Source organism: Sturnus vulgaris, chromosome 9 (genome assembly GCF_052056855.1).
Source record: "Sturnus vulgaris isolate bStuVul1 chromosome 9, bStuVul1.hap1, whole genome shotgun sequence".
Classification (NCBI taxonomy): Eukaryota; Metazoa; Chordata; class Aves; order Passeriformes; family Sturnidae; genus Sturnus; species Sturnus vulgaris.
The window spans coordinates 17,411,115-17,423,909 of record NC_142251.1 but is presented as its reverse complement, the minus strand read 5'-3'; the positions used below and the strand labels follow the sequence as shown (position 1 = coordinate 17,423,909).

The 12,795-nt window shown below is 36.3% G+C and overlaps 1 protein-coding gene across 2 annotated transcripts in view; it reads left to right on the top strand.

The window, feature by feature from the left end:
• BCAR3 (BCAR3 adaptor protein, NSP family member) overlaps positions 1-12,795 on the top strand; it is a 92,757-nt gene that overhangs the window by 24,324 nt on the left and 55,638 nt on the right. For both annotated transcript variants that reach the window (XM_088169980.1, XM_088169979.1), the window contains exons 2-3: positions 2,609-2,723; positions 4,243-4,357. In XM_088169980.1, coding sequence (XP_088026106.1) covers positions 2,637-2,723; positions 4,243-4,357 — 202 coding nt within the window. In that variant the 5' untranslated portion in view covers positions 2,609-2,636. The remainder of the gene's footprint in view (positions 1-2,608; positions 2,724-4,242; positions 4,358-12,795) is intronic.

The window sequence follows — 12,795 nt, the reverse complement described above, 5'->3', positions numbered from 1 at the left end:
TTCATTAAAACAAAAAGGATAAGTCTACCAAGGTGTTAGCAAAGACTTAGCATGGAAAAGTGTGCCATAAATAATCACATTCAAAGGTGTAATTGCAGTATATTTGAAAGCAATGCATCTTTTATTTCTTAGTAGCTTGTCATACAAGTTTAAGAACATTTTCTGCTTCAGTTTGGTTTTGTTATGGGGGTTTGGACAACAGGGGTATTGGTATTTTGGTTTGCATTTCTTTGTTGATTTGGGTTTTTTTTTGTATAAATTAATAATAGAGCAAATGCAGCTGGCCAAGTAAGATTAGATAGCCACTGTTTATCACTGTATTGTAAAAGAGAATGTTGCTCTGTGGAAATTCTGGGATTCCATTCATGCTTAGTGCAGAATTTCTCTTTGTGCTGGGATGATAAGTGTGATGACTTTCTAGCAATTACTGTAGATTTTTTTAGTTGTCTTGTACTAATATGGAATCCTAAATATTCACAAGTATAGAATTTGTAGTCTTAAAAATATATTCTTAGTAAAATTGTTAAGCAGTTTTAAAAACAAGCTTCTTTATGACAACAAATTTGAAGTCTCTTACTTTAAAATGCATTAACCAGAAAAGAGATATTTGCCCACGGTTTTATTTATGTTTTAGCCAACTTGCTGTGTTTTTCCTTTTATCTCTCTGAGAATCATATGCCCTTCGTGCTGACCATCTTGCAAACTGAAAGTACCTGTTTAAAGCAAGCCATAAATGAAAGATGTCAGTGGCTGAACTTGTCCTCGCCTCACATAAGAATGTTCTCTGTGGCTTTAACATTCCTCAAGGAAATTCTTTTGCGGTGTGTCAATTACACGTGGAGATTTTCTGGTCAATGTTACTCCACAAGATACTCTTTGTTACTGGAATGCCACAGTTCTTTAGACGTACACTCATCATCTATAGCCTGCAATATTTTCACAATAATGAAAAATTGGCAATAAAGCAAATAATATAACACATATTCCAATAGACAATAGAGGGATTTCACAATGTGACTTGCAAATTAGCAGATTTGTTCTTTAACAGACTATGAAGTGACAAATTCCAGAATTACAACTTCCACAGTGTGACTGTGCATGTGTCTCTGAAGTGCAACCATTTTGACTCTTTTACTTTTTTCCAAGGTTGAGTACTGAGGCAAAATTCACAGAGGTTTCCAAAACAATGTCAGGTCCAAATCATTTTTTATATTACTAACAGTTGCTGTTCTAACTGAAATGCTTTTAAAACATTTCTAGGAATGTACTGTCCATTGACACAAATAATACTGTTACCATGGCCTACCTTTCTGCAGAACAGTATTTTTTAGTCTTGCAATTTTTATTAAAAAAAAAATAGAAAGAAGAAGAAGAAAGATATCAAATCCTTTCTAGTGTTCCAAGAATTATGAAAATGCTAAATGGCTTTCCCCATTTCACAGAAAGCAACACTGACTCTTTGCTGACCATAACATGTCAGCCTTTGGGGGAGCTTCTTGTGTATTCAGAGTAGGCAGATGTATTAGAATGTGTGGTTTGTAGCTGAAAAGTCATAATTACAGTCAGTTTATCCAGAGCTAATGAGCAACTACTTCTTCTGAAATATAGATGAGAGAAAGATCTTCAACTAAAAACAAAATAAAATAACAAAAATATACAATTAAATGTGCTAGGTGTCTGAACACAAGCATTTTCTGTTTCTGGCATCAGTGTTCTGACAAAAAATGTTCAGCCCACAAGTTACAGATTTAGAATTGGGCATCCTTGAATTGATTTAAGCTATGCTCAAACTTTCACGTAGACATGTCTTCAGAAATGCAGCAATTCTTGGAAGCTTAACTATTTGTGCAGATCTTGCATAAGTGCTTACATGGAGCAGTGATAGTGGGAGAGTATTTTATGTCCTTTATCTTCTGATGTCCATCATATATCCATCTTAATGTCTATCTTTTATTTCATCTTAGCAACTGAAGATAAAAGTAATGAAAAATATTTTAATTTACGGATAACTCAAATTCAGATGACATGATGACGACAAACTGCAAAAATCTTTCAGTTGCTTTTTTCATAAGAAATATTCTGTAACAGGTTGACTGTAGTTATGTTCCCACCTTGGACAAACACCCACCACAGAATCTCAGTCATTTTGACAGTCTTACAGAGAATGCAGTTTCATCCTTCATATTCTTACAGAAAACACTGCTCCTTTTGCTGTTCCTCTTAATTTAGTGCACTTTTTCATGTGTCACACATGTAAGAAGAGTGACATTATCACTGAACGAGGTATTGAGAAACAATCTTTGAATACAAAGGCTGAGTACATTTTAATTGATACTGCAGTATCAAGTGACTCTGTTGATTCATCTTCTAAAAGATTAATGCAGCTGCAAGAGCTAAACAAAATATAGTATTCAACATTCCCTGCTTGTATGAGGATTACAATGAAACAGTGAAATAAAGTTAAAAATCTTAATGCACAGATTATAGTGCACCTCTTACCATGCAGCCAAAAAAGTGTTAATCTCTTTGGCCATAATAGTGAAACTTGCAATTTTGAATTGCTTTCTGAATTCAGCAATGTTAATTGTAATTTGGTTTTGTTTTTCAGATTCATAGGCATTGGGAAGGAATAGATAATGAAGTATCTACCCATTTCTAACTGGCTGACTCAGCTTGGCCTTGCAGAATATTGCACACTCTTTGAACAATATGATGGTATAGAGGTGAGAATTGTCCTTTTTCAATAAAATTCTTGAGAAAATTTAAGGTCTTTAAAGCTACTAAAAAACCCAAAGAAAATGTGTCTATAAAAGTTTCCATTGTGTTGCCCTGAGCATCTTCTGTTCAGTACTGGAGTTGACAATCTTAGTTGTGTTCCTTCTTACAAACTTTTTGCTGAAGTTTGAAGAGCAAGCATATTGCATTTGTACTCCTTTGTGTGGTTTTTTGGAGGATGATTTGGGGATTTGGGAGATGTTGGGTCTTTGAGAAAAGCAGTGGCACCCTCTGTCACTGTTGGCAAAGCTGAAAAATCCTTTCTACTGAAATTTTAATTTAACATTAGTACCAACTTTTGCATTTGGGCAAACCTAGAAAGGAATAAATTAGAAATAAGAATTATGTAACTGTCATTTTCTCCTGTCATTAGTTACTTATGTGTTATTTGAGAAAGAATATTACATTCTCAGGCATGACTGAAGTTCTCCAACAGTGAGAACTCTTTTTTTCTTTTAAAACAGTGTTAGGTAGTGACTTAAGAAATTGAGGCTTTCAGTATTTAGTCTAAAGGAAATAATGCCAAGCTTCTGAAGTGGTTTTAGTTTGAAAGATAGATTTTAAAACTACAGTTTCAGAAATTCTGTGTCAATTGTTTTATTATTTACACAGTGAATCAATCTAACTTTGTGTTTGGGGGTCTGAATTGCAAATTTCCATTAGAAAAAGCCACTTTCAGTAACATAACTTCCTAGTAACAAAATACTGTACATTCTATGTACCTCTCTCTATCTTATTTACAGTGAATATACAGATCAGTAAAAATAGAAAGAAATATATTTTGATATATTGTCTATTTGCTCTGAAAATTTCCATCATCAAATGAAGCTTTGTACCTACTTATAAATAACATCAAACTGAAATTCTATACTTCCTTATAAATAATGTCTGGAGTTACTGAGCAGCTTATTTTGAAAGTAAAATAGTAATGAGTTTTCAGAGAGAAAGTGCATTAAAAGAGAACAGTTCAGGTTTGATTACTCAAATGCATTATATGGAAATTCTTGTTCTTGAAAACAGTGTCACTGTTAACTCATGTTATCTATTATTACAATGAATATCGTCTAAATTATACAAAACCTTCCTTTCTAAAATCATTATTCCTATCAGTTCATGCTGAGATTTATATTCCTTCATTAAATGCAATTGGCATACCAGCACTTTTGGGCTTTTTTTTTTTTTTTTTACTCCGAGGAGTTATTGTATTTAGGAACTCTCCAGCTAAGCTGACCAGATTTGTTTTGAGAAAAAATTGAGAGACAAGGAATTAATGTTTTAAAGGAAAAATAGCTCATTCATTCAATGATGTACCTTACCATGACAAGGGGGCTTCATATAAAATATAAATATGCTTACATTTGCTGTTATGTAACTTATGGCACCAGAAACATCAAACATATCTGAAAGACACTTGAATTCTCCTGTATTAATAGTATAATATTTTCCTTACTCTGGCATTTGCTGCAGGACTTATTCCATCTTACTGAAGTTGATCTTAGAAAACTGGGAATTGAAAATCAAGGCCACCGCACACACCTCATTTCCAATATCCTGCTGCTTCAGGAGGTAAAACAAAAGAGAGGTAAGATTTCTGTGTTGTCTCCTAAAGATTAAGGCAACCTGAGCTTCTCTGTCACAAAGGATGATAAATACCTTGATTCAGCCTGGGATACTGCTCTGAATGCACATCACTGGGGAACTTTACCCAGACAATAACAGGCATTGTTAAACATTAGTTTAACAAAAATCAAACATTCATATTTTGGCATGGATTTACAAAATAATATACTCTGTATTTTTTATAAAAGTTGTCATTTGGAAAAGGCTTCACTTGTATTTCAGTTCCTATTGCTCTCACAGTCTTCACCTTAACAAAACACAGTAATGTTAACATACCATAATTGACAGAAGTCTGTGTCACAAATATCTTCTTCATTTGGAAAGATGATGTCAGAAGGCCTAAACCAAGCTAATTTGTGTACATCCCACCTCATCCCTACTGAGGAGAGGATGATTGCTTGAACAGTTCTGATTCTTCCATTAAGGACTTTGCCATGAATTAAGACTTGATCACTGCATCATTTGTTTTTATCAGCTCAGTATCAAAGTTCAACTCAAATTCATGAGAGTTGGAACAAGCCCTGTAAGACATTCTAGTCTGAGTGGAAGGATATAGTGAGAAGGTATTCAACTATGATTTGTTATAGTGGGTTGAGAATTGTTCACAAGATAATGAGATACAAGTATTATGCATTGTGTCCAATAATTCTTCAGATCACTGCCAAAGGGTTTTACAAATTTAATGGGAAGCAATTAGTTACTTGGCTAACAGTTCTGCTTCTACATTCTCGTGGTCAGGATAAGACTTTTGGACCATGTGTAGAAATTGATTTTTCATAAAATGTGTTTAGCTACTGAAGTTTTTAGAATGAACTAGAACTCATTGTGTACAAGTAGGTCACTGTATTTCCTCAATGTTTTCTGACAAGTTCAATATTGATTTAACAGTTACACAGCTTCTACAGCTCATAGGTTTGACTGTCTTAAAATATGGAAGTAAATATGACATTTTTGTAACTGCTACTGTGAACAGATTAGGAAATTATTCAGTTGATGATTGCAGTGAAACTGGATGTATTTCAGTTGGGTTTTGTGTGCATTGGGACTGTGTTTCGTAATCTTTTCAGGTACTGAAGGGTGGAATGTATTACAGTTGTCAATGTAGCATTGGTTTTCAGAAGAAAACTACACTTTTCAAACTGTCATTGACATGGTAAATTGATTTGTAGATAGTTATGCAACACTTCGTTCAACTCACTGGAATGTTCCAGCTCATGATTGTTCAGCTTCAGTTATGTTGAGCCTACATCAAATCTTGATGTATTGCTGATGACTTCAGTGAATATGAATTTGAGTAAAAAATTTTCTTTCTAAAATGGTGTGTGTATTTTTTTTTCTTTTTTTGTCCTCTAGACACAGATTTTGCAAAGTGACAGCATGGTGCCATTTGGATTTCGGTTTTTTCTTTTTGGCAGTTAATTGCTAGAACTCTTTAAGCTAAATCCTAGTAAAATTTGTGCTGGTTCATTTTTTATGGGCATTTATCTTGAGCAATGTTTCCATTCACTGTTGGGTTTTGGCTAATGATAATTAAATGTATAATTGAATTACATGCTTGAAAAAAATACAGACACATTGATCTCCAAATTCTGTTTACACTAGGATATTTACATCCTCAATAGCTTTGCCTATTGTATTAAGGATTTCTAGGAAGGTTGAAAACAGATCGGTTCAGTCAGTCATACAGGAGTGCAGACTGGTTTGTTTTCACAGTAGAGAGTAAGGGTTGTTATCTGGTCTCCAGCCTGTTATGACATGGTTTTGTTTTGTGTCTGTCTTTGACAGAATGCTGTGTCTAGGAGCAAAGTGCCTAATCACTAACACTGAAATGCTTGTTTTCCAGCACTGAGCTTTACTGTAGTCAGACATTAGAGAAAACTTCTAAAATGTTCTGTTCTATTTAATAAGTGCTAATGTTCTACTAATGTACTTACTGGATCAGAGCAAAGGCTATCTTAGTCTGTTTGCTGTTATTTTGAGCTTTAAACAACAGCATTATATTTGGTGCTGGTTCTACAGTTTCCAGACAGTGCTTCAAGTGTTAAGTCACTTTAATAAGTAAGCATTTGCACAGGGTTAAAAGTGACATTAAATTTGGGGAGTATTTGTGAAAACATTTTCTGTTTTCTAAAATATTATCTTGATGCTGAAACTATTTTGAACAGGACATGTCTCAGTACATTTGGATTAGATTTGGATTCATTCTGTCTAGCTACTTGGGCTGTGTTTCTACAGTAATTAATACCAAGATCTGTGCATTGACATAATGCCCAGCAACACATTGGAGCTGGATGAAACATGTGCACATGATCACATATCTGTTGAATTAGGCTGAGTACACAATACGAAGTTCACTGGCTTAAAGCTTTTACACCATCTTTATGGCAGTCAGTGATAGGGACGTGAGTAGGACAACCTATTTTTGAGTGGCATTAGCTAATCTGTAGGAAAATAAATATTCAAAATTGTTACACCACTTCAGCCCAGCAGAATAAATTTAATAGTGGATCGGTGATTTGAATAATGAGGCTCTGATATTTTTGATCTGTATCAGAAAACCTAAAGGCTGCTGTACCGTTGACCCTTGGCCTTAATCGAAGCTGAGTTTCCAAAATGCCTGTCTAAGCAGTCTGTGTCCTTTTCATCTTTCCTTAGCAGCTTTTTCCCATCCCTCTATCATTCCTTTAGTTGTCTGTAAAACTATCCTGGAGCTGCACGGGGAACTCATTGGGAAATATATCCAGCTGAAAAAAATCCTTTTTCCTCCCTTCTCCATCCACATGAAATTCCCAAGCCAAGTCACTGTTCAGCTGCACAAACACTCCCAAGAGCCTGAATGGCCATGGAAGACACAGCAGAGCTGAGCCCTGGTGGCTGAAACAGCCCTGCTGCCAAACTGAAACCACAGCTGAAGGTGTTACAGGGGAGGCAAGTCACTGTCTGCTCCCTCTGCTATTGGAGAGACTTAGGTGAATTCAGCAGATAATTCAATTCACTACCTTTATTAGGTGTCTGTATTTTTTGTTGATTGTAGAGATATACCAGGATGGCTGACTTCGTGACAGATCTCTTAGCAAACACTGACAGCTGGTGGAATTAATTTAGGCCTAAAAGCTAAAACTGTGATTGTTTCAGGCCTAAAAGCTGAAACTGATTGTTCTGGAATATTTAATCTCTTCTTTTGAATGCAGCCTTACAAATTTCAAGAAAGCATTTGTTTCTTTCTCTAAATATTGATGAACTCCAATGTTTGCTTAGGATTTATCACTACCTTTCATAAAAAATAATAAAACCTGCTGTCTTTTCTCTGTTGCAATTCCACAGGCAGCACCATGCAATACTGACTCCTTTTCTCTCCCAGCACAGCCTGCTAGTTCCAGCAACAGCTCTCTCCTTCTAACTCTTTACACCTTTTCCCTCACATGCATAACATCTTTGTGCCCTTTTAGTCTTTTGTGGTTGGTCAATACACATCAACATTCCATGCTGCTTCTCCTTCAATCCTGTTTTATACAGCTGCATCCCATTCCTGATCTCCCACAATCTATTCTCCTACATAATCTGACTCCTGTACTACTTAAAAGGTCTTCCTTCCCTGAGCATGAGGCCTTGCACTGTGTCCTGCAGCAATCAGCAGTTCAAGACACATCCTGGAAGCCATAGCCCAGTACTTGTAGGGTTCAGCAAGGAACTGGGTTTTTCTCACTGTCCTCTAATACAACTAAAGCAGGGTTTATGCTATGTGGGATCGAACCAGAGTGTTATTTAATCATATTGTTTTATGTTTGTGCTAGTTAATCTCTTTTACTGTAGTGTGCCACAGTCTGTAGGAGTGTGATTCTATTATGATTTCTTATGACCTATAGCAAACTAATAAATCATGCTTCAAATGTGTTGAGGAAACCCACCATGATGTGACCAGCTCCTTCAGTCCAGTAGAAATGGTACCTATGGAGAGGGAAATGTAAACACGTAAATGAAAATTTCTATTTTGATACAATGAAAAAAGGCCTTGTGTATTGCCTGACATGAAGGATATTTCTTTTTTCCCTTTAGGGACATAAATTTAAATACAACATTATATTTGAAAACTTAGTATAATTTGACTTTTAAATATTTGTATACATTTGCATGTATTTGTGATGTATGTTTCTATACATCACTGGTTGAGTTATGAGTTGAAAGAAATAGAGAAAGCTAAGTGCTAAGTATTTTTTAAGGAGGTGTTCTAAGAGCTAGAACTTTGTTTTTCCAGTAACTTCTTTTCCTAAGATGAATTCCGAATAATAGCATTTTATGGCCTTGTGTGATTTCATTAACATCTTGGAGTGGAGTGTAAAGAATATTTCTTTTTTGTCTTGTACAGGTTTTCTTATACAGAGAGTTTTAATAGGATATAGGTTTAAACCTATGATGGTTTTTTTACCATACAAAGAAGGCCAGCCTTACTGCATTTAAATAAAATATATGCATTGACATAATTTATTGTAGGTAAGCATAAAATAATATGCAAAACCTGAATTAGATGGAATGCAGTTAATATTCCATAACATTCTGCTTTTAGATTTTGCATTTAAATTCATAGATAACTGTTTCTGCCTATGTTGTATTTTTTGCCATGCTGCAGTAGTGTGAAGTCAAACATGAAGTGATTTCTTGTCATTATATGGAAGACCTAAGTTGTGTGGTATTAAGAAGAAACCTGAGCAAGCACTACAGAGTCTGAATTGTGCTTGGGATAATATAAATAGAAAAGTCCATCTTCAAAAAAGGTATAAAATGACTGAGGCACTCTCTCCTGTGTTTCTATTTGATGACCATTAAAGTTAGCATAAAGCCACGACTGGCTAGGCATTGTCAACTGCAAATATCTTGCCTTTGTCACTCTCAGATAAAGTCCTTCTACACATTCTGGTGCTTTTGCTCTTTGAAACATTACAAATGCAGCCAGAATGCTTTGGGGCAGTGGTATGTAGTGTCGACCTGACAGATTCCAACCTCATACTAAAGTATGCTACTAAAGTAGCTTTGCCAACAGAGGGAGAGGAAGCTGCTTTGAACACTTAGATCTGCTTTATAGAGGTGGCATTGCTACCTGTGTGGTCTGTTTTGCTGTCACTGAGAGACACAAGGATTTGGAGTTTTTTTGCTTTCTCTGTTTGAGAAAGTCAGCAATGTAAATGCTGTTACAGAGCTATTAACAAACACCTCTGACAGTACCACTTCATCTACTGAAAGTACCAAATTTGCTTACTGGTGCTTTCTGGCCCTCTGTTTATCCTTGCTTCTACATCAGTTATGTTTGAAATGAAAAACATCTGTCACAGGCAAAGAGAGGGTGGCAATTCCCCTGTATTTGAGACTTTTAACAGAGACATGGAGAAACAGAAACTTGAAAGAAGTCTTGGATCCCCAGTTACAGTTCTACCACTGCCAAAAGCAAAGAGACAAAAACAGACCCTCTGGTAAAGAGGGACCCATAAGACCTTGTCCAGCTTCTTTCCAGTTTAAGGTATCATTTACCAAAACTAATCAATAAAAGAAAAATGGATTTTGTGCCGTTTTACCTGTGTATTTCAAACATTTGAATCAGGTCAGTCTAATCAATGCCAGCACAAGTTGTTTCACACGATTTTCAATACCAAATTGAAAGAGGGGGAAATGGACACAACATATTATTGGCACAGAATCTATGTGATCTGTTTTTAGTAATTTTTTTAATTACTGATTAATTTTTGTCCAAGATGATGGTTTTATTGTATTTGACAATGACTGAGTTTATATAAGTCTTCAAACTCTCTTGCTGTACTACACCATTGTTTGCAGAATGATCAGCTATGGGATGTGTCTGCTTGCAAGCTTTCCTGAGGCTGGGGATTGTGAGGTTTCTGAACCCCAACTCATAGCAGATAACTCTCTGAGAGTTTCTTCTTTGGAAGGACCTTGGGTCTCCAGACCTAAGACAGATGAAATAGCAAGAGATCATGTTGGTAGTTTTATTATGGAGGTCTGGATAGGTGCTGAATAAACGTGCCTGTTTCAGTTGGCAGCCAGGGAGGACACTAGAAAGCACAGGTGTCATAGCTCATAGTTTTCAAAATAAATATTGTCAGATTCCATGTCTGGAGCATTTTTCAATTCACATTGTCATTTTTATTTGCCCTGATGTCTTTGACTAACTTGAAAATTATCAGCAAATAAACTTAATTTCCTATTCAACAGCTATGATCATTACTTCTTCTGTGTGGTATCTGTGGGAGTAGAGGCTTGTGTATGGTTTCTATGGCCCCCTTTTCTTCTAAGACAAGTCTATATAGTAGCAACTTGCTTTGACTTTTGTTTTTCAGGGAATCTACAAGAACTGCTGTGTGAGCAATCCACACATGCTATGTGCTCATCGTGTGTAGTTACTTCTGCATTTTATCACTGCAGCTGCAGAATAGTAAATGTAGTAGTTTGGAGTAAATGTGTTTTCTCCTGGTTATTTGAGGAAGACTGGAATTGTGACATTTAAGGACAAATTGAAAATTTCCAATTCCAGTGAATCAACTTCTTATGTCCCATTGTTTTATTTGTTTCTGTAAGCCAAGCACATTTTAAAATGATCTCAAGAACTGGCAAGTACTCTTATGCCAACTCTTGGCGTAATTAAGGCATACAAGCTGTAGCAGCACTGGTCTTGGGTCCTATGTCCCAATTGTGTTCCTCCTCACTTATCTGTTCAATTAGCTGCTTTTTTGGGTGTCTCTGCAGGTGAAAAGATGCACCCTTACATACTCCCCTCCTTCAGAAAGCAGAAATCAAAAGTGGTCATGGAAGGCCCCAGCACTGTGTGATGTGTGGCCAGCAATGGCCAGCACACTGCTGCTTTCTCAGCCTCCCCCAGGTTAGTGTCACAAAGGACAAGGCTCCAGAACTACTGTCTGTGGCAAGGTGATACACAGCATGATGCCATACAGATAAGCAGATGGCTCAGGGGTATGGCAGGTTAACATGGAATGCTGATGGGGAGGTATGACAGAGGTGCTGTGCTCCTTTCAGGACATTGATGCTTCCAGACTTCATCCCGCAGCTCAGTGAACTCATTTCCAAAGTAGATGGAAAGTATGAAAACAACAAAAGCTTTGCAATAAGGAATCAAATCTAATTTAATCTGGAGTAACTCACAACCAGTGGAGCTACTATAGGCATCCCTGTGAATTTTTCCTTCTTGCATCCTGTAGGCAAATTCTCTTTAATGGCTTACATCAAGTATGTGCAAGGATGGGTTGTGTAAATTGTCAAACGTAAAGACAAAGACCAATTTTCAATTTAACCTGAAGACAAAATAAAACTTTAGGAAAAGAATGTAATGACTCATGCAAGTAAGAGTAGCAGTTTAGGCAGGGCTGCCCAGCTACAATCCCATTGCTTAGCACGTAGTCATGCTGCTAAGGAAGTTACTGCCCCTTTTCTGGTTCTTAGTCATAAAAAAATGACAAGCATGACACTATTTCCTATGTAACTACAGTGCCTAAAAATTTCCTGAGTGATTAGAATCAGCCAGTAGAGACCATCTTATGTGTGAATCAGAGTTTTTGGCATGGTTTGAAATGTCTTTTACCTGAATGGTAGAAAGTGTGGTTTAGATAGAGAAGCCATACATTTTCCTTTATGCAATGAGGAAAATAATAGTTTGCACTTGTGTAGCATCTTCCACTTCATAAGCTAATAGAGTACAGTCTTCTCTGTGAAAAATAACTACCACTGTGATGTATGTTACAAAAATGTTAGTCTATGTCATACAGGAAATAGGTGGGTCAGAACAGTAGAACTGAATGTGGAATCCAGGTATCTCAGCTTCTCTTTCTGTAGTCTAACCCTAATGCCATTTTTCTTGCACTGGACATATTGGTGAGGCATTTTGGTGTCCAACATGAGATCACAGTCTGGTGTTCTTCAGTCCCTTTCCCCTCCCCCTGCTCCTTCCCTCCCTCTCTCAAGTATATTTTGAAGAAAGATTATGAGTGGAATATACTATGGGAAATCTCCACAGATTGTCACTTGTGCCAGTGAAGTTCTGGAATCTGTCACTGTGCCTGAAACATTTCTGGTACCTCTCTATCCTCAATACTTTTTACAACCAGCAAGAGGAACACAGAGTGCCATCAGCTAGTCAAGATTTGGTAGTTTTCCTAGTTTATCAGTAGCTCAAATGACAAAATATTTGGGGAAAAACAACTGACAAAAGGACAGAGTGAGGTTTTGGTGTACATTAAAGCTTTGTTTTATGTGAAGTTAGTTTGAATTTAGATCTTAACTTCAAGGCTCTGTTCAGTGTCAATAGGATGCCAAAATTTTTTGTAATTTGTTGAGAGAAAAATATAGAAGTCTGTCTGTCAGCATGCCACAAGTAGTGAC